The 21837-nt window shown below is 37.5% G+C and overlaps 1 protein-coding gene across 2 annotated transcripts in view; it reads left to right on the top strand.

Moving 5' to 3' along the window:
- The window catches only part of GPR89A (G protein-coupled receptor 89A), a 70050-nt gene that overhangs the window by 26653 nt on the left and 21560 nt on the right, over nucleotides 1–21837 (top strand). The window contains exons 1-6 of one of the 2 annotated variants that reach the window (XM_054563261.1): nucleotides 695–770; nucleotides 1317–1420; nucleotides 5540–5646; nucleotides 6046–6147; nucleotides 16627–16747; nucleotides 17393–17473. In XM_054563261.1, the coding sequence (XP_054419236.1) occupies nucleotides 1374–1420; nucleotides 5540–5646; nucleotides 6046–6147; nucleotides 16627–16747; nucleotides 17393–17473 (458 nt within the window). In that variant the 5' untranslated portion in view covers nucleotides 695–770; nucleotides 1317–1373. Of the gene's footprint in view, nucleotides 1–694; nucleotides 771–1316; nucleotides 1421–5539; nucleotides 5647–6045; nucleotides 6148–16626; nucleotides 16748–17392; nucleotides 17474–21837 lie in introns of those variants that run through there. The other variant, XM_054563260.1, reaches the window with a different exon arrangement.

Genomic DNA, 21837 nt, shown 5'->3' with positions numbered 1-21837 from the left:
TCCTCTCACACAGCTGGCACTCAGTGGAGTGTTTTGCCTGAGCCAGATGTCTGCTGCTATATGGGGGAGGAGTAAGCACCAGGAGCCCACCAGATACTCTCTCAGTTCTCTACCCAAAGCCTCCATCTCCAGTCTCTCCTGAAGAATCTCTAGTCCCCTCTGTGCCCCCTTTAGCCAGGGATATACTCTCTGTGGCTGCTACTCTGTACTCAGCAGTCAGGCTTTAGCACCACCAGATCAGGGCAGATGTCTTCTGGGGGTGGGGCTATTGTGTCCTCTCACGCTGTTGCTGCTCAGGAGAGTGGTCTGCCTGAGCAAGATGGCTGCTGCCGCATGGGGGATGAGTCAGCACCAGGATTCCACTGGCTACTCTCAGTTCTCTCCCCAAAGCCTCCTTCCCCAGTCTCTCCTCAGGTGTCTCTAGCCCACTCTGACTCTGCCCCTGCCAGAGACCAAGGTCAGTGGCTGCAAATAAAAATTAATGCATTGGCCCTTTAAATGGCTCTGCATCTCCAGCTGCCTGTCTCTGGCAGAAAGCGACCCTGCTGCTCTTCACAGCTGGTGGTTAACTGTGTTTTTTGGGCTCTGGTGCTGTAGGCTGGAGATCCCCCCTTATGTTTTGGACCACATTCTTTTCTAGGGGATCCCACTGGCTGTTTCAATATCCTTCTGGTGCTGCCACCCATGGGCTCCCCACCTGCCTTCTCAAGCCTCAACCTCACTCCTTACCAGTTAGGTTGTGCTAAAGCTGATTCTTCTGTCTGTCCAAGGTAATAAGGCTTCTGTCTCACTATTGTTCAGTTGTTTGTTCCAGTTGATTTCTCCACAATCTAGTTGTAATTCCAGACTGGTCCTGAGAGGAGGTCAGTGATACTTCCGTTCACTCCTCCGCTATCTTGATTTTCCTCATATCACAGTTTTATTAATTTACTCTTCTTTTGATGGATGCTTGAGCTGCTTCCAGATCTTCAGTATTATAAATAGTGCTGCTGAACATGGGGTGCATATATTCTTTCAAGTTAGTGTTTAGATTTTCTTTAGATATATCCTCAGAAGTGGGATTGCTGGGTCAAAAGGCAGTTCCATTTTTAATTTTTTGAGGAAATTCCATAACATTTTTCTCAGTGATTGCACCAGTGTTCATTCCCCCTACTATTTTCATTTATTTCTTTAGCTCCAGGCAAGTTACTTTTGTGGCCTTCTCTCCAATGGCTTGAGAGTTTCTTTAAAATAAGTTTTCTGACTTATATTAAAAGGATTATCAATTAAATATTTCAAACAAGAAAATGACTCAGTCACTATTTGGCTTTTAACAGGTGCGTCAATATGTCGTACAGGTGATCTTCTCGGTGACTTTTGCATTTTCTTGCACCATGTTTGAGCTCATCATCTTTGAAATCTTAGGAGTATTGAATAGCAGGTGAGTAAAGGTACTAAGTACCACTCCTCTTAAAGAGACCTATTTGGCTTTCTTTGCAGTAGAAAACTTTCTTTGATTCCATAACTGAAAAACTTTACCACATGGTTAGTTTAGTCTCAGTACTATAATGATAACACCAAATATGGGTCCCAACCACCTAGTAACTGGTTAACAAAGATTTTAAATAGCAGGAAAAAATGTCTGACCATTAGCTCTGAATTACTAATTGAGAATGAGTGTCTAAGACCCTAATCCTACCTAAGATTCATTCCTAGAAGTTTTATTTTTCTCGAGCCATTCTCAGACTGAATTCCAGTTAATGGCCCTGCACATCGTTCTGCTAACTGAAAAATCTTTACCTTAAAAGGCCAGAATTCCTCAAAGTTAAGGGCTTTTTTGAAGACTGAACTCCAGTTCTTACTAATTTAATGACCCTACTATGTAACAGAAATATGGAACTTGATTGTGTATTATATCTATGTGTTGACTACATTCAGAATACTAGTTTTCAAAGGAGAATCTTGGCTCTAAGAGTATTTTTTTTTTAATTCACCACTGAGCAGAAGTAGCGTGGTCTCCTATTCAAATATATAATCTCGTTAGGGTCCTTAATCTTCTTAAGAGAATGTCTCTCTACCCTCAGCCCAAAAGATTGTTAAATTACATGGTTCACTTCTAATTGGCAGTGTGGATTACATTTCTCCTTTCAAACTCACTGCCTCCTCCTTCTTTCAGAGCTAAAATACTAGATATGATTGCCTGAAGGATGTGCACCTCTCTTCTTTCTCTAGATGCTCTAAAGTGGATTAATTCAGATGAGCAAAAAGCTGTCAGTATATCTATACTAAATGGTACTGGCTCTCTATAGGGTAGCCTTTACTCAATGGCTCTTTGTTTTATGATTACTGCCATCTTTACTAAGGGGGAAACAGTGAGAAACAGTCCTGTTGAAATTCATTGATATTTTTCTTGAAAGGGTGCTGTTGATGAAATTGTTCATTGCCCTTACATTTTATTCTTTATGAAATTTGGAGAATTTTCATTTCGATTTTGGTAATAAGTAATAATTATGCTTCCCTTAAGCAACTTTTTTACAGACATGATTAATCTTACAGATCAAATTTTCTATTTCAAATTAACCTTTAATAAACTTAAATCTAAATTTATGGCCTATCCATAGCAATTTCTAGAACTCTATGGTGTGCATTTTCATAACAGCCATTATGCCTGGCTTGATAGTTTACCCATCTTTACTATTGCTTTTTCCCTTCTTTTTAAGAAATATATTCATAACATTTTAACATTTAACAGGAACTATACACAGTAATGTTTTGTGATATATAAGGTAGAAAATACAGAAATTTACAAAGGTTAGAAGCAAGATGGATGGTTAAGGATAGCCCAGTCTTGTGGGCTGTTTTCTGAGGTAATAGATCAAAGTTCATTGAGGAGAAGGGGATTCAGATTACTCAGTTAGGTGAGAGGTGAGGAAAGACTAAAATGCCAGCTCCTGTATAACAATAACCAGACATTGGGTCCATCAATATCCTAAACACCTATGTGGATTTGTTTTAAGATTTAGGAAAACCCCTTACAAAGATGTCTCTCCCCATAGGCACAGAGTCCCAAATACTCACTCAATCCCAGCAGCTCTGACAGGATTCACCTAGCTCTCTCTTCCTTTCCCAGAGTGGGAAGATACCCTTAGATTTTAGACGTTATTGGTTCATTCCCCCAAAATTTGGTTTATGTCTGACTATAACACTCAATAACCCAGAATAAAAACAAAGTAGTCTAGTTTATTCTTTAGAGGGAGATACTCAGAAATACTTTGGGTTTTTTTAAATAGTTTATTTTTTATTGTAGTTCTTCCACTACCATTTGTCCCCCTTACCCATCCTCCCAACTCCTCCACCCCTGCAATCACCACAAAAGAAATACTTGTTTATGGAATGGGCAGTTCAAATCCCCCAAAGTCAAAAGGTTCCCAAAACAAACTGTCGACTGTTAGAAGTGTATTCTGGCTTCCCATTTGCAGTAGCCACTCCACTTTGACACAGTGGTGTTTCCTTTCTATTTCTTTATAGTTTATTTCATCATCTTTTATTTTATATATCCTCATAAACCACTTAACCACCTAACCATTGTTTTTCAAACAAGGCCTAAATATAAGTAAATTTAAAATCAGTAACTACAAAGGACATCATGAAAAAAAGTGAACATGTGTAAAAGACCCTTGGACAAAGACACTGCAGAGGAGGATTGAAGGTGGGAGATAGGGGGTGTGTAGGGCAGGGAAGAGTAATTGGCTGGGGGGACGGGGGGGACAACTGTAATTGAACAACAATAAAGAAATTTTTTTTAAAAAGAAACAGATATCCCAAGAATGAAGTTTTGTAAATCACAGTTCTGATAAAAGACTTCGGTCTAGGATATATAGAAAATTCTTAAAACTCAGTAACAAAAAGGCATATCACAATTGAAAAATGGAAACAGGATCTGAATAGACATTTCCCCAAATAAAATAAAATCGCCAATAAACACAGGAAAAGATACTCAACATAGTTAGCCATCAAATCAGAGAAATGCTAATCAAAACCAAAATGTGGTACCATTTGACATCCAGTAGGATAACTATAATTAAAAAGACAATAACGGCTCTGGCTGGTGTGGCTCAGTGGGTTGAGTGTCTGCCTGCAAACCAAAGGGTCACCAGTTCGATTTCCAGTCAGGGCACATGCCTGGGTTGCAGGCTAGGTCCCCCAGTAGAGGGGCGTGCGATTGGCAACCAGTCATTGATGTTTCACTCCCTCTCTTTCTCCCTTGCTCTCTAAAAATAAATAAAATCTAAAAACAAAAACCAAAACAATAACAAGAAAATAACAAGTGTTGACAAAGCTGTGGAGAAATTGGAACCCTCATATATTGCCAGAGAGAATATAAAATAGTGCAGCCACTTTAGAAAACAGTGGCAGTCCTTAAAAAATTAAATACAGAGTTTTCATATGATCCAGTAATTCCACTCCTAGATACTTAATAAAAATAAAAACATTGACACAAAAACTTGTGCACAAATGTTCATAGCATCACTTTTCATAATAGCTAAAAAGTAGAACCCAAATGTCCATAAACTAATGAATAGATAAGCAAAATGTGGTATATCTCTACAATGAAATGAAAGTTATCCGGACATAAAAAGGAAATGAAGTATTGATAGATGCTACTACAATATGGACAAACCTCAAAAAAATCATGCTAAGGGAAAGAAGCCAATCACAAAAGATCGCAAATATTGCATGATTCCATTTATATTAAGTGTTCAAAATAGGCAACATGATTCCATTTATATTAAGTGTTCAAAATAGGCAAATCCTTATGGACAGAAGGTTTCCTAGGGTCGGGGGAGTTGGAAGGAAAGGGGAGTGACTGATAATGGGTACAAGATTTCCTTGTGGAGTGATGAAAATGTTTAAAATTAATTATGATGGTCACACAAGTCTGTGAATATACTAAAAACCATTAAATTGTACACTTTAAATGGTGAATTATATCAATAAAATTCTTATAAAAATCCTAAAAACCATTAAATTGTACACTTTAAATGGTGAATTATATCAATAAAATTCTTATAAAAATCCTAAAATAGTTTAATCAATAAATAAAATATAATTTAGATACAGTATTAAAGTCATGTAAATCAGATGTTTAATTATATTGTGGGTATAAAAGAAATATTTCTGAGTATTTTAGCACATATTACTATTAGCATTTATTATTTTAATTCTCATTCGGAATGAGACTCGCAGTGGTGAGGGGAACAATAGTCATTGTACCTATAATAGTATATGTTGAATATATTATTGTACATTGCCTATGAATATAAGTAGAGCACTGATGTTCTCATTTTAAAAAGTGAAATTTTTAGGTTAAGATGATTATGTATACCTTTGGGAGCTTTATTTTTTAATCTCTCTAAATGAGCAGATAGTAACAGCCTAGCTGACTAATTAGATGGGATATACTCAGGGAGTGCAAAGGGCAAGAAATCTTTTGGAAGACTAAAGAGAATGAAAGTTGTCTTCTTCCACTCCTAGTGATAGCCTTTGGCATTTATTTCAGCTCCCGTTATTTCCACTGGAAAATTAACCTGTGCGTAATTCTGCTGATCCTGGTTTTCATGGTGCCTTTTTATATTGGCTATTTTATTGTGAGCAACATCCGACTGTGTGAGTATTTTACCTTTTCGTGTTGGCACATACATTGAGGCTGTGGGGAGCTTCATTTTCTATATTACTTTCAGTATCCTTTGGGGCTACCTCACACATAACATCTTTAAAAGGTTGGCACAAAATTAATATTGAATGAATGATTAGGTTATTTGTCCTGCTGCAGTTCTATTTCTGTTTCTGTTAGATCATCTCCTTTCATTCAACCCACATCTTAATTTCAGCCAACTTTTTTTATGGCAGTAAGGATGTTTTCTCTAAAAATTAGTGTTCCATTACTGACTTAACTAGTGAGCAAGCCAGCCAAACATTAGTTAGCATGAACCCATATCTTTAAAGTTGAGTAAGCTCTTTAGCACTTATCTTTTTAACCTCACAGTCTTGTCTCCTCTTTCTTAGTGCATAAACAGCGACTGCTTTTTTCCTGTCTCTTATGGTTGACATTTATGTATTTCTTCTGGAAACTAGGAGATCCATTTCCAATTCTCAGCCCAAAACATGGTGAGTGTATATTTGATGAGGAGGGGGAATGGGTTTTTAATAATTTTTTGACACTGAAAAAAATAATTTTTAAAAATTTCTAATTGAGAGAAGTAGAGCAAGTTATATCTCTAAACATTTTCTGGCTTTGGACCAAATTTTCCCTTTATCCTAGCAGGTGTCAAATGCTAATTTTGGAACAGATGTCTTTCATTTTAGAGCACAAATTTTAGACCTTAGGTTAGTGAATGAACTTCAAGGGAGTAAGAAGTACACAAAGGTATCCTTAACTTAAACCTCCTGGTACTATATGCAGATTATGGGAATATATTTTTATGTGTATTTGGAGGTGGGGTTTCCATAAGCTTTTATAAGATTCCCAAAGGGGTCTGTGACCCAAAAGGTAAATGGACACTGCTGAAGTGATGATAAAGATTATCTTTAGGGAATATATGTATTTTGGGAAAGAGCAGTGACATGAAACACTCACAATGAATAAAAATAGAAAATCTTCCTAGGAAAAAGTATCTCTCCTCACACAAGAAAGTTTATTTTAAATGTAAAATAGGTCATGAACAGACTTCTAATTTCTGTGCTAAAAACTATACAAAAATCTCTTGGCTAACAAATCCTTCTAGAACTATTTCAGAAATATACATTCAAGTCTGTCTAAAATAAATTGGAGAACTCACCTGTAATAAATGTACTAGAGCTTTTATACTGGAGCTTATTATACACATACACACATACCTACACACACACACACCCCCCAGTTCATTGCAATTTTCTGCTGTATTGGGATTCTTACAGCAGAAAACAGAATATAACTAGTTTGAATATAACTAGTTTAAAGCCTGAAGTGATTTATTACTAGGTTTTAGGGAGTTTATAAACTTTCTAGGAAAGTGGAGACATCAAGCTTAAATGCTGTGTGGTGAAGAAAACACCACAGAAATACTGCAGTACTAAACTAGAAAAAAACCCACTGAGGTTATCACCAGGCACTCAGGACCTGTGATATCAGGGACCAGGCATTAGAACTTCTGCCCCAGCTGCTCCAGCCCCCAAGTGCTCTTATTATTCCCGCAATATTTATTAATCCATTTCAGATCTCACTTGGACATGCAAATTTGATGCAGCCTAGGTAACATTCTGACCATTACCTTCGAGGAAATCTAAGAAAGAACTTTTGGCTTTCTACCACATTCTGTAGTATAAGAAAACATGCTAGACTTCCAACCAAGATGGAGACATAGGTAGACAAGTTTCACCTCTTCACACAACGATAAGAAGGATAACAACCAACCTAAAAACAAAAAAACAACCAGAACTGCCAGAAAATCGAACTGTATGGAAGTGCGACAGCCAAGTATATAAAGAAGAATCATTCATCCAGATGGGTAGGAGGGGCAGAGACAGGGAGTTGGGGTGGTGTGGCATGGCAAGGCTGTGGTGGTGAGGTGGCTGCCAGTGGAATAGGTGGTCCCACATTCATGTGCAGTAGATAAAAACAGGCAGGAACAATGGGAGCAAGCGATCCCAGCTGCAGGCCAGACTGTGCAGCCCAGGGTTCCAGTGCTAGGAAAATAAAGCCTCATAACCTTTGGCTGTAAAAACCAGTAGTGGTTGGGGCAGTGGAAGAAACTGCCGGTCTCTCAGGAGAGTGATTAAAAGGTCCACTGGATCCTAAGAACATACACAAACCCACACACTCAGAGTATCAGCACTAGGGCAGCAGCTAAAAGAGCACCAGTCACTAATGGGAAGTGGTGGAGATGACTGGATATGGGGCTAGAGCCAAGCAAGTGGCATTGTTCCCTCTCTGACCCTTCCCCCACATACAGCACCACAAAGCAGTGAAACAGGTTGCCCACCTGGTGAATACATAAGGCTCCGCCCCTTACAACATAACAGGTTCACCAACATGGGGAGTCAAAGCAGCTCTACCTAATACACAGAAACACAGAGAGGCTACCATGTTGAGGACACAAAGAAATATGGCCCAAATAAAAGAATAGATCAAAACTCCAGAAAAAACCAAAGCAACACAGAGATAGGCAACCTATCAGATGCAGAGTTCAAAACACTGGTAATCAGGATGCTCACAGAAATGATTGCATGTGGTCATAAAATAAAGGAAGAGGTGAAGATTATACAAAATGAAATAAAGAAAAATATACAGGGAACCAACAGTGAAGGGAAGGAAACCAGCACTCAAATCTATGAATCAGAACAAAAGAAATACACATTCACTTCGAACAGAAAGAAGAAACAGAATTCAAAAAAAAAAAAAAAAAACTGAGGAGAGGCTTAGGAACCTCTGGGACAACTTTAAACATACTAACATATGAATCATAGGGGTGTCAGAAAGAGAAGAGGAAGAGCAAGAAATTGAAAACTTATTTGAAAAAATAATAATCTTCCCCAATCTGGCAAAGGAAATAGAAATACAAGTCCAGGAAGCTTAGAGAGTCTCAAGCAAGTTGGACCCAAAGAAGGCCACACCAAGACACATCTTAATTATTAAGCACCAAAGCTAAAGATAAAGAGAGAACCTTAAAAGCAGAAGGAGAAAAGAGGAAAGTTACTCACAAAGAAGTTCCCATGAGACTATCAGTGGATTTCTCAAAAGAAACCTTGCAAGCAAGAAGGGGCTGGGAAGAAGTATTCAACGTCATAAAAAGCAAGGATCTCCATCCAAGATTACTCTATCCAGTAAAGCTATCATTTAGAATGGAAAGGCAGATAAAGTGCTTCCCAGATAAGGTGAAGCTAGTGGAGTTCATCATCACCAAGCCCTTATATAAAATGTTAAAGGGATTTAGCTAAGAAAAAGAAGAAGATCAAAACTATGAAGAGTAAAATGACAACAAACACAACTATCAACAAATGAACCTAAAAAAAAAACAAAAAAACAAGCTAAGCAAACAACTAGAACAGGAACAGAATCATAGAAATGGATATTACGTGGAGGGTTATCAGCAGGGAGGAGGAAGGGGGAGAATGGGGGAAAAAATACAGGGAAAAAGAAGCGTAATTAGTAGATACAAAGTAGATAGGAGGAGTTTAAGAGTATAGGAAATGGAGAAGCCAAAGACTTAGATGGATGACCTATGGACATGAACTAAAGGGGGTGGATTTCTGGAGGGAATGAGGAGAGGGGTACTGGGCAGCGCGGGGCAAAGGGGGGAAAATGGGACAATTGTAATAGTGTAATCAATAAAGTATACATAATTAATTAATCAACAAGAAAAAAAAGAACATGAATATAGCAAAAGAAAATAAAAATTTGACCCCAATGGGAAAGAAAAATTAAGAACATGCCAAAAAGGGATTGTAATAATGTTGAATGAACCAGTGTCTAGAATCTGCGTTCTCTCTCTTGCATCTTCCATGTCAACTCATTACATGTAGCAGGAATTTGAGAGGGAGAGGTTATAAGACTGTCCTGCAGGAGGAGCTGAGCTAATGTGCAATTTTTTAAAGCATATGCAACATCATAAACAACTGTATTTTATAAGCTAGCTGTTTTGAAATTTCAAATAACATTAAAAAACAAAAAGTTAAGAAACACCAGCCTAGCAAAAACATTCAAACTCAGCATGGCATACAAGACCCTCCCTTGCCTGACTTTCCTATGTATATGTCCTCCAGTCATTCCAAATTACTTGAAGTTTCTAGAGCTGTTCTATCAGTCTGAACAACTTCTCACCTTTTGTGTCCCTGGAAAATGCCTACTAATTCTTTCAATAGTCAACTCTTGTCATTTCCTCTGAGAAGATTTTCTTGGCTATCATTAGGGGATATTAATTGCTCCCCTAATGTGCATATATCACCAATAAAATTTATAATTGTTTATTTACTTTTCTTACTTCCTCATTCACCTTTGAGTTCCCTAAGATCAGAAACTGCATTTATTTATCTTTGTATCTCTAGTGCCTACTGTGGAAACTAGCACATGCGTTTATTGAATCAGTAAATGAAAAAAATTTTGTCTTACCAAGGTGGTAGGTGAGTTAGGGAAAATAATTAACACTCTAGATAGGAATTTAGGATTTGCTAGTATGATCAGCATGCCCGTGTTAGTGCAGGGAAAGATTTAGAGAAGAGAGGCCCTGATACTATAGCTCTCATGTAAACTATTTCAGAGAAACCCACAGAGAGACAAATTTGTTTGTGATATTAGAAATGAGGGACAAGAGTTATAAAAGGACCCCAGGTCTGCTTACAGTGATAGCACAAGCTCACATTCAGTACACAGATGTGACTATGATGCCATTCTCCAGCTTTTTCCCTATGATCAGTCAGTTCATGTGACCAGTACTGCCAGACCGTGCCCAAAGGAAAAAGAAGACCGTCACACCTATTGTACTTTAATCTATTCCTTTTTCTAAGTTCTATGAGAATATCCTGAAGGACACACTGAGAGGAAGAGCAAGGGAGAGAGTTTCAGTTTTAGTCTTTCCCTTTGTACTCCAGTAAATAATCATTTTGATTTCATGTCTGAATGTTCAGGTGCCTGATTTATTTGACCCTTAAGAGAAATGAGTTGGAAGAGAAGTTTAGACAGTGATTTAGCACTGCTTTCTCAGAGCCTTCTGAGGACTGTCCCAACAACCAGTATGGTTTATTGTTTATTGCTGTGGAAACCACAAAAAAAAAAAAGTATGAGACCTACAATGAAAATATGTGTGTAAAAGTACTCCTCAAGCAATGCCTGAACCTAGACAGGTTGGAAGACACTCCACGGGAGTGAGGAGTGAGAGTCTAAGAAAACCTATGAAGCAAGAAAGAACCTGTGTGAACAAATAGCAACAGTGAGATGGTCTTCTGCAAGTCAGTTTATCTATCTGACTTTCTATTTGTTATCTGGAAAGCGGGAAAAATAATGATTGTCCTTTCCCTTATAGAAATGCTGATATTAAGTAGATAGTATGTACAAATTACTTTAAACCAGAAAAAATTCAGTAAAGGTAGTAAAGGGGATAAAGTAAGGGAGACATTCTCCAGTTTTTTATATTTAATAACCTATATTAATCCCTTGAATATTTTTTACATTACTCGGTGATAATTACGTACGCACAATCAACAAACATTTGTTAAATGTTTATTGTTTTCCTGATGTGCCAGGCAATCAGGAAGACAATCAACATGACATGATTTTTTTCCTGTAAAGCAGATGCAAATTCAAGAAGTATATGAAATGTAGAATCAACAGAATTTGGATGAGGATTTCAAATTCATTTAACATTCCACAACTATTTACTGAGTACCTAGTTTATATTAAGTGCTGGAGATACAACCATGAACAAAACAAACTTGATTTATGCCTTCCTGGAACTTAAAATCTGGCAGAAGGGACTAAATAGTAAAGACGTAAATATATAAAAAATACATATATACATAAACAAATAATTGCCAATTGTGGCCATTGTCATCAAGGAGCAAACAGGTAGCTCTGATAGAGAATAATATAGATAAAGATACCAAATTTAGAGTGGTTAGAGTCAACTTTTCCGCATTTAAGCTGAGAGTGAAAGGATAAGACCAAAGGTAGAACCAGCAAGAAGGCACAACAGACATCATGTAAATCTTAAAAAAGACCTTGGAGTATGCCAAGACAAAATGGAGAGCAGTGGTATAGATTTTTTATTTTGGTGACTAGATAGTTGATGATGTCATTTCCTAAGCTAGGCCATGCAGGAAAAGGACAATAATTTGAGCTTGGGATATGTTGATGTTCAGTAGGCAATTGGATACAAAGTCAGGAACTTAGGAGAAGGATAATGAATTTATTAGTTCTCATGGAGCTAACTCCAGGAATCTAAAGAAATTAGATATCATCAGCTAAGTGCCATTAGATGAACCTGAGGAAATGGGTGAGATCACCCAAGGAAGACATACAGGTTGAAATGAAAGAGAGAATTCTGGTCCATGCAGAACAAAAGACCAAAAAAAGCAACTGGAGAAATAAAAGGGAATACTGAGGGAAATGGTAATATGAAGCCAAGAAAGGAAGATAATTTTAAATAGGAAAAATTCCATATCATAGAAGATCAAATAAAACAAGGATTGGAAAATGTCACTGAATTTTGCAACCAGAAGAAAATGTATGGCCATATCGTAGTAATGGGTAAGAGCCCAACCTCTGGAGCTAAACTTTAGGGTTTGAATCCTTACTCTACCATTTGGTAGCTGTGTGACCTTGACTAAGATACTTAACCTCTTCATGCTTCCATTTCCTCACTGTAATGTGAGGTTTTCAATAATATCTACCCCATAGGGTTGTTAGGAAGAAAAAATGAATTAATATAAGTAGAATGCTTAGAACAGTACCTGGCATATAATAGGTGCTTCATGAATGTTACCTATTATATTGCCATTACTATTATTAATGAAAGCAGACTCAGCCAGTGTAGAAGAATGGGATGAAAGCTGAATTACGGCCAGTTGAGGAATAAGTGGAAGTGAGGAAGAGGTGACAATGAGTGTAAACTTCTTTCAAGAAGCTTGGCTATTAAAGGGGAAAATAGAGAGGATTGGTAAGTAGACATAAACTGAAGGCTAAGGACAGACTTTTTCTTAGGAAAGAGACTTGAACCTGAAGGGAAAGAACCAGCAAAGAAGGCAAAACTGGAGATACAAGAGAGAGGACGGGCAATGGAACAAGATTCCGGAGGCTCTGGAAAGGGAATAAGATCAAAAGCACAAGTAGAGAAGTCTTAGCTTTAAGCACCATATTGTTCTGAGGGGGACAAGTTGAGAGGATGATTGGAGATGTAATATTTATAGTAGAGTGGAGTTCATTTCTAATAACATTGCTTATAAAATAAGGGCATTAGCTATGGAGAACAAGGGTTGGAAAAATGGTTAGAGAGTATCTGCCAAGGGGAGTGGGAGAGATGGCTGCCCAAGAGCAAGAAAAGGGTTCCTCAGTAGTGTTGTGAGCTCTGTTAAGACTGAAGGCTGCAAATTGGTAATGGCACCAATATCAGTACGTATTCTAGCAGTTTGAGGCAGTTCAGATATGGGCATGGAAAGGAAGAGTGTTAGGTTGATTTAGAGTTGGGTGTTTGCAGGATCAGTGCTTCTGAAGGAGAGTAGAGGACCAGGAGTCCTGGTGAGAGAAGTTGAAGCAAGCAATCCTGGAGTCTAGGCTCAATGAAGAAGGAAATGGAAGGTAGTGGAAAGCAAAAGACTAGAGACCAGAGCTCCCAAAGAGTTCTAAAATGGTGTAGTGGAAATGGAAGACCAAGGGGACTCAAATACTAGAGTTTTCCATTTCAAAGCTAAGAGAATTCCTAAATGGAAGCCCTGGCATTTGGCCATAAAAGTAAATGGCTGAAGTGGATTCTATCCTAGAAATAGAAAGTGAAAAACAAATTAAAACTATTGTTTTTCCTGTGGCACCAAATGTTCTGAGTTATTCTTCAGCATGGCTTTCTCTTATTTATCCCAAATACATCAATAGCAGCATTTATTTTAACTACTTGGTTGATTTTCAGCATTCTCAAATAAGGACATAATTGATAATTAGAATATAACCAATATATAACTAAAATGCATGTATTTGCCTTTGAATTACTTATTCAACCATAAATTCAGTCCATTTTTAAGATGATTATGCACTTATTGATGGTAAAAATGAATAACATATGTCTTCTGGCCAAGGAGGAGGCTTAGGTAACACTTCACTTCCTTGCACAACCAAAAGGATAACAACCAATTTCAAAACAAAAACAAACAGAACTTCCAGAAAATTGAACTGTATAGAAGTCTAACAACTAAGGAGTTAAAGAAGAAACATTCATCCAGACTGGTAGGAGGGACAAAGATGGTCAGCCAGGGCAGAGAGGACGCCCAGCAAGGCAGCAGCTGGCAGACCAGGTGAGTGAGGCAGTAGCTGGCAGACTGGGCAATCCTACATTCATGTGCAGATAAATCAGGAGGAACAACTGGGGAGTGAGACGGCACAACCCAGGGTTCCAGTGGGGAAAATAAAGCCTCAAAATCTTGGGCTGTAAAAACTTATAGGGGTTGCAGCACTGGGAGACACACCCAGCCTCACAGGAGAATTAGTTGGAGGGGCACACAGGGTCCTAGAATGTACACAAACCCACCCACCCATGAATCAGTACCAGGGAAGCAAATGGAAGAGCACAATTCGCTTGTGAGAAGTGAGGTAAGTTACTGAAAGAGGGGTGAGAACTGAGCAAGCAACATTGTTCCTTCGGTCACTCCTCCCACACATACAGCACCACAATGCAGCAGAAGTGGGTGGCCCCACCCTGGTGAATACCTAAGGCTCCACCTCTTACAATGTAACAGGTGCACTGAGACAAAGAAATATGACCCAAATGAAAGAATAGATCGAAATTCTAGAAGAAGAACTAGGGGCACTGAGATAACCAACCTATCAGATGCAGAGTTCAAAACACCGGTTATCAGGATGCTTGCAGAAATGATTGAGTATCGCCACAAAATAAAGGAAGAAATGAAAGCTATACAAAGTGAAATAAAGAAAAATATACAGGAAACCAACAGTGAGGGGAAGGAAACCAGGACTCAAATCAATGATTGGGAACAGAAGGAAGAGATAAACATTCAACCAGAACAGAATGAAAAAACAAGAATTTTAAAAAATGAGGAGAGGCTTAGGAACCTGCAGGACAACTTTAAATGTTCCAACGTCTGAATTTTAGGGGTGCCGGGAGAAGAGGAAGAGCAAAACATTGAAAACTGACTTGAAAAAATAATGAAAGAAAAATTCCCCAATTTGGCAAAGGAAATAGACATACAAGTCCAGGAAGCTCAGACAGTCCCAAGCAAGTTGGACTCTAAGAGGTCCACACCAAGACACATCATAATTAAACATAAGATAAGGAGAGAATCGTAAAGCAGCAAGAGAAAAGGAGACAGTTACTTACAAAGGAGTGCCCACAAGACTATCAGCTGATTTCTCAAAAGAAATCTTATTGGCAAGAAGGGACTGGAAAGAAATATTCAAAGTCATAAAAAGCAAGAATCTGCATCCAAGATTACTCTATCCAGCAAAACTGTCATTAAAATGGAAAGGCAGATAAAGTACTTCCCAGATAAGGTGAAGCTAATGGAGTTCATCATCACCAAGTTCTTATTATATAAGTGTTAAAGGGACTTAGCTAAGGAAAAAAAGAGACCAAAACTATGAAGAGTAAAATGACAACAAACTCACAACCATCAATAACTGAACCTAAAAACAAAAACAAACTAAGCAGGCAACTAGAACATGAACAGAATCATAGAAACAGAGATCACGTGGAGGGTTATCAGCGGGGAAGGGGAAGGAGAATAAGGGTGGGGGGAAGGTACAGGGAATAAGAAGCATAATTAGTAAGTACGAAATAGACATGAGGAGTATAGGGTAAGTGGAGGCAGTCTGGCTCCCTCACCCAGATGCCTGGGTAACTGGAGGGCGCCACTTCTCACAACCTTGGAGGAGTCTGATAAAGCAGTGTTCTCAATGCCTTGAACCCGGGTCTCACGGCCTTGAGCCCAAGTGCAATAAACTGTCCTGTAGCTTTGAGTAGGCTTGCATGTGCAACTCCTGCTAGTTACTTCACTTTCTGGCCTGCAGCCTGCTCTGTTTGGGGCTAATACTTAAGGGTAGGAGCTTTGGATGAGGTGGAGAGTCAGGGCGCCGACTTGGACACAGGCTTGTGGCCTGTGTGGCTCTCCCAAATAAAGGCATGTCAAGCATCCCCACAGCTCCATGCATCTTCCATCTACCTGAGCTCTGAGTGGACCTGCCCAGCCTAGAGAGGCTGCAACACAGGGAGGTTAAGGATAATATAGGAAATGGAGAAGCCAAAGAATGTGTATGTACAGCCCATGGAAGAACTAAGTAGGGGAATGCTGGAGGGAATGGGCATACCAAGTGGAAGGGATAAAGGGAACAGAAGTGGGATAACTGTAATAGCATAATCAATAAAATATACAGAAAGGGAGGGAGGGAGGGAGGAAGGAAGGAAGGAAGGAAAAGATTGTTTAGGTTTTAAAAAATATGAGTAACACATAAGCTAAAGAGCTTATGACCTAAGGGGGAAATGTATATATTAAAGGTGATTAGAGCAGAAAGTGCTACCTGTTATTTATACTATTCCAGTAGATTTACTTTCCTGTTTTCTTGGGGTTTTTTGCCAAAACTTTTACTGAAAGTGCTTTGCTTTGTTAGAGTTCATACTACCTCAAGTAAACAGTCAATAGTATTATTTGTAATTATGTTGTTATTATTTTATTATTACCATCATCCAATAATAGAGATGATTCTGGGAAGCATATGAAAAAGAGAAAAATCAGTAGACTCATATATTTATTATAGATTATCTACATAGTAATAAAATTTGGCCTCTGTTAGTTGTATGGAATGGTTGATAATTTTAATGATGACTCCTTTTGCAATGCAGATGAAAGCTGTTTCATCTCTATTACCTGGGCATTAATGCACTTTGATGTTTTCAGGAATCTTGTCCATAGAGCAGCTCATCAGCCGGGTAGGTGTGATTGGTGTGACTCTCATGGCTCTTCTTTCTGGATTCGGTGCTGTCAACTGCCCATACACTTACATGTCCTACTTCCTCAGGTAATAAGAACTTTGTCTCTTCTTTTTTACCCTTTACTTCTTGAATACACATTATATCATGCCACCATCATTAATACTTAAATAATAGACGTATGACACTGTCTAATATCTATTATTTTCCTCTGTCCTTGTGGACATTGCCTAGGAATCTTTCTAAATAATCTTATTACTTATATTGCTTGCCCTTATTTGTCCTACATTTATTTATTTATTTTAATTGTAATTTCAATTTCACCCTCTCCACTCCCTACTCACCTCACCCCCCCTTTTAAAGGCACATTTCTAGTGCTTTGTAACATGAGCTAATCCCAACAAATTAGTTCCTCTCAAAAGTGGAACAGTAGAGGACAATGCCAAGTTAAAAGTATGCTTACACATGCATCATAAATGTCACTGAATGAAAGCTAAGAAAGTCTGTAAGAGAGCTAGTTACCTTTGATTGCCCTGAGACCCCAGAAGTATTAGCTATAAAAATGACGGCAAATGCTTTCTTGCTCATCTTAATATTTTCTTTCTATTTTATAGAAAAAGACAGGTTCTTGAATTGCTAGGTAACAATTGAAGCTTATGTTTTTCTCCAGCTGCCTTGTATTATGCCCAAGGATGGGACCCCAAAACATTGCTAACAGTTTGTGCTTGCTATAGGAATGTGACTGACATAGATATTCTAGCCCTGGAACGGCGACTGCTCCAAACCATGGATATGATAATAAGCAAAAAGAAAAGGTAAGATCAGCACATTAAAAAAACCTGTGCTGTCAGAATTCTCAACAAGAAAATTTGGCTATGAATTGATGCTAATAGAATTTCCTCTTACTCATTTTCATTATAAACTAAGGTGTCATCAAAGACTTAATGTCTAGTCCTGTGTGAAAGAAAATTTTCAAATACAACCTATTTCCTGACTTCAGATAAATTATCTTGAGATAAGTCATTAGAATAATTTATATTTGAAGGTGTTCTACACCAAATGTTTTAAAAGCCTTTTGTCCTGAATTTTTACAAACTTTTTCATGACTTTTCAACTTGTTTTTCTATACTTTAAAAAATTATTTGTCTGCAGCTATTGTTGTTTTTATTACATTAAAAGTTTTGAAATGTATGTTTTCAAAATGGCGTTTCTAGAAATATGTATCACAGTGGGTAAAAGCTTTAGACTCAGACTGCCTGAATTTGAATCCTTGGCCTACAACTCATAGAGACCTTAAACTAGTTACTTGATCTCCTTATGTCTTGGTTTCCTCATCTGTAAAATGGAAATAATAATGATGAGCTAACATGTAAAGTTCTTAGAACAGTGAAAAATACATAGCTAAGAAAAACTATTGAACTTATTAATAATCTCTGCAGGATAATCGTTTGCCTTTAATGCTTTGCCTACCTTTATTTGTTCATGTATTCATTCACTTAATAATTATAGAAAGCTTAGTTTATTCCAAGTACTGTACTAAATGCTGAATAGTACACAGAAATACAAAGATGAACAAGATAATCAATTTCTATCTTCATGAAATTTATTAATCAGTTCTTTATTAAAATTATTACCCATAAAAATGATGACATAGAGGTTTTAAATTGCATGAGTGTTTTTGTATTTCATGTTTCTTCCTTCAACACCTGTAATAAGACCCATAGTCAAGTCAAAGAAATCTTAATGTAAGGAATAACAACAGACATGAGAATGATGAAGAGGCCCAAATTCACCAACTAATTATTTGTCTCCATTTCTATATATCTTTACTGGGATATTGAAAGTAGATTCACATATGTATACATTTATTTATTTGAATGTTTTGTTTACATTTATTCTGTACAGTTTCTTTTACATGAATGACTATGAATGCAAATTTTAAAAACAATAAAAGCAACAATAGTCAATATTAGAAAACATATAGGAAACAATACTATTTTGATTCCTAAGAACATTCTGATTTTTACTATACTTCTTTTTTTAAAAGATTTTATTTATTTATTTTTAGACAGAGGGGGAGTGAGGGGGAAAGAGAGGGAGAGAAACATCAATATGTGGTTGCCTTTCACACGGCCCCTACTGGGGACCTGGCCCACAACCCAGGCATGTGCCCTAGCTGGGAATCAAACCGATGATCCTTTGGTTTGCACACTGGCACTCAATCCACTGAGCCACACCAGCCAGGGCTAATTTTTACTATATTTCTTTTATTCATACCGAGAGATGAGTACAAAGTTATGACCCATGTCAAGTTTGGATGTGCACTTTTAAGCCACTCTATCACTAGTAATGGTTAGTAATTGGCTCTGATATATCCCTATAGACTTTGTCTAGTCAGGCTCTGGGATGGTTTGTGGTCCTGCAGTAGGTCTTATTAATTCGAGTGTCTCTCAGGTGAATCAGCTTCCCACCTTGACGTAGTTACCATAGTTATTCACCCAGTGGAGCCAACAGGGCAGATAGACAGCTAGCATGACAACACTGGGATTCATACACTGCCCTTGCTATATATCAAGATGTAGAAAAAATGTTTTTACAAACATTTATAGACCATCTTTCAATTTAACTGCAAAGGGCCATAGTGAGATGACATACAAGAAAAGTAACATCTGTTATAAACAAAAAAATTAACAGTTGAAAATGGGGGCAAGAAAGCCCCCACTTTCTTCTCACTTGGAACACTGAATAGAAGATGAAGTTTACAGTATTTGGGAAACATCAAAAACCTAGTTCAGATAGTATGAGCATGCTGGTTTAGTGATCAAAGCCTTTCAGCTTTTTTTCAGGTTGAGAGAATTAAGTGTTTATTTTGTTTTGTTCTTCAGGTTACTTAGATATTGAATATTTTATGTTGGTAATCTATGCTATAGCTGAAATATAGTCTCTGTTCATAAACAATACTAGTACAATTTTGAAATTATGGTTTTATGGAAGATAGAAAATACAGCTGTTCAACTACACCATGGTAAAATGAAAAGAACTTGAGCTAAACAATCTCATTACAATGAACTTGTCTAAGTGATGTTGAGCAAATAGACTGTCTCAGTTTACTCATTTGTAAAATGCCAGGGTTAACTAAAGGGTCTATAGGTTCCCTTTCAACCCACAAATCCTGTATTATTTTTTTTTACATAGTTTGTGATTTACAAAAAAAAAACAAAAAACTAGAGTCTATAACATGTAAAAGTTAAATGCAAGCTATACCTATTAAGAAAAATTCTTAACCTCTGTCCTTGAGTTAGCATTTTTTTAGTTTCTCTTTTGAAAATTTATAGGGACCTTAAAATTTATAGGGATAGGGAAAAATATATTCACTGGTGAAATTTCAACACTAGCCATAGCTGCTGTCAAACCATAGTAGAGGAAATTTCTAGGAATGGCACTATGAAGAGTTCAAGCAATTTCTTCTACAGAAAATCAGGAAAAATGGAAAAAAATATTTGAAAGCACTGAGAAATGAACAAAGATAAGTAGAAATTTGAGAAGAGTGTCCGATAACTGCATGTTTGTGGCTTTCTTGTCCACAGTTACTCTTCAACTACCATCCACCCTCCCAGCATCCACTCAGGTATACAGATTGATAGAGTTCAAATCAGCAAAATAACTGGAAATCTAAAAGGAAATTTTTGGAACAAGAGAAATGTAGAAGGATAAGATCTAGAATCTTAAGTATAGCCCCAGCCAGGTGGCTCAGTTGATTGACTGTCATCCCGTGCACCAAAAGTTTGCACATTTTATCCCCTGACACATACTGGATACAACCACTCAGTAGAATCTAAGTATAAACTGCCCAAATCTGCCTCATCACTAAACAATACATTTGCAAAGTAAATACTAGACAGCCTAAGAAAATGTAGACAAAAACTACAAGGTGATCTACTCTTGAGAAAGAATTGCCAGTCCACAAAGTTTACATACTGTATGATTCTATTTATATAACATTTTTGAAATGACAAAATGGAAATGGAAAAACAGATCATGGTTGCCAGAGTTTAGAAAGGGTTTGGATGTGGGAGGAGGGAAGTGGGCTATACAAGGGCAGCATGAGGGATCCTTGTAGTGATGGAAATGTTCTGTATCTTGACTGTATAAGTGTCAATACCCTGGTTGTGATATTGTACTATAAATTTGCAAGATGTTTCCATCAGGGATATTTGGGGAAAGCATGAGATCTCTCTGTATTATTTTACAACCACACGTGAACCTATAATCTCAAAGTAAAATGTTTTTAATTAAAAAAGAAAAGTAATTGCTGACTTCCCACCAGAAACGATGGAAACCAGAAAACAGTGAAATAGCATATTTAAACCATAGCAAACATTTTTCAGACTCTTCACTTGAAAACTACCACCAAACCTCAGCCAAGTGCATATGTTTTTCTAGCCTGTGGGTTTTTAAAAGGCATTCAGCTAATAATAGGTATATGCATATTATTCTTGTTCTGGACCTACCCCTGTTACAAAGAGGCAATAATGATCATCATAGTGGTTGTGGTGATGATAGTGGATAAAAGCTTCAGACAAAAGTCAACTGCTTCTATACCTTATATTCTTTCCCTTTTTCAGGAAATTTGTTATTTTTTAAAATATATTAATACTTATTTTTTATCAGCAACTTATTTGGTAAGAGGAAGATTGGTTTAGAGGCAAGTGATAAAATTGAAAGTGGAAGGGAATTGTTTAAAACAAGGCCATGCTTGTCTGTGTGCAGCCAACTCTCACTTCTTTCTTTTTAAACATATTAAACATTTTTTTATTGTTCAATTACAGTTGTCCCCATTTCCCCCCCATTACTCTCCCCTGTCCTTCCCATCCCCAACCTTGAAAATGAGAATATTTTTACATTTTTAAATCATGGTTATTCTACTACAGTTGTTTCAGTTTTTCCCCCTTTGCCTCCCTCCACCGATCCTGTCCCCACCCTCCGCTCCCACAGTCAGTTCCCACTCTGTTGTCCATGTCCATGGGTCATTCATACATGTTCTTTGTCTAGTCCCTTCCCCTTCTTTCCACCATCGTCCTCTTTCCCCATCCCCTCTGGTCACTTTCAGTCTGCTACATGTTTCCATGCCTGTGGTTTTTTTCTGTTCATTAGTTTATTTTGTTGAATAGAGTCCACT

This window comes from Pteronotus mesoamericanus, unplaced genomic scaffold (assembly GCF_021234165.1).
Source record: "Pteronotus mesoamericanus isolate MK-2021 breed Mesoamerican mustached bat unplaced genomic scaffold, CSHL_Meso_final scaffold_705, whole genome shotgun sequence".
NCBI classification, from domain to species: domain Eukaryota; kingdom Metazoa; phylum Chordata; class Mammalia; order Chiroptera; family Mormoopidae; genus Pteronotus; species Pteronotus mesoamericanus.
The sequence above is the reverse complement of the archived record's forward strand: the minus strand, read 5'-3'. Positions and strand labels throughout refer to the sequence as shown.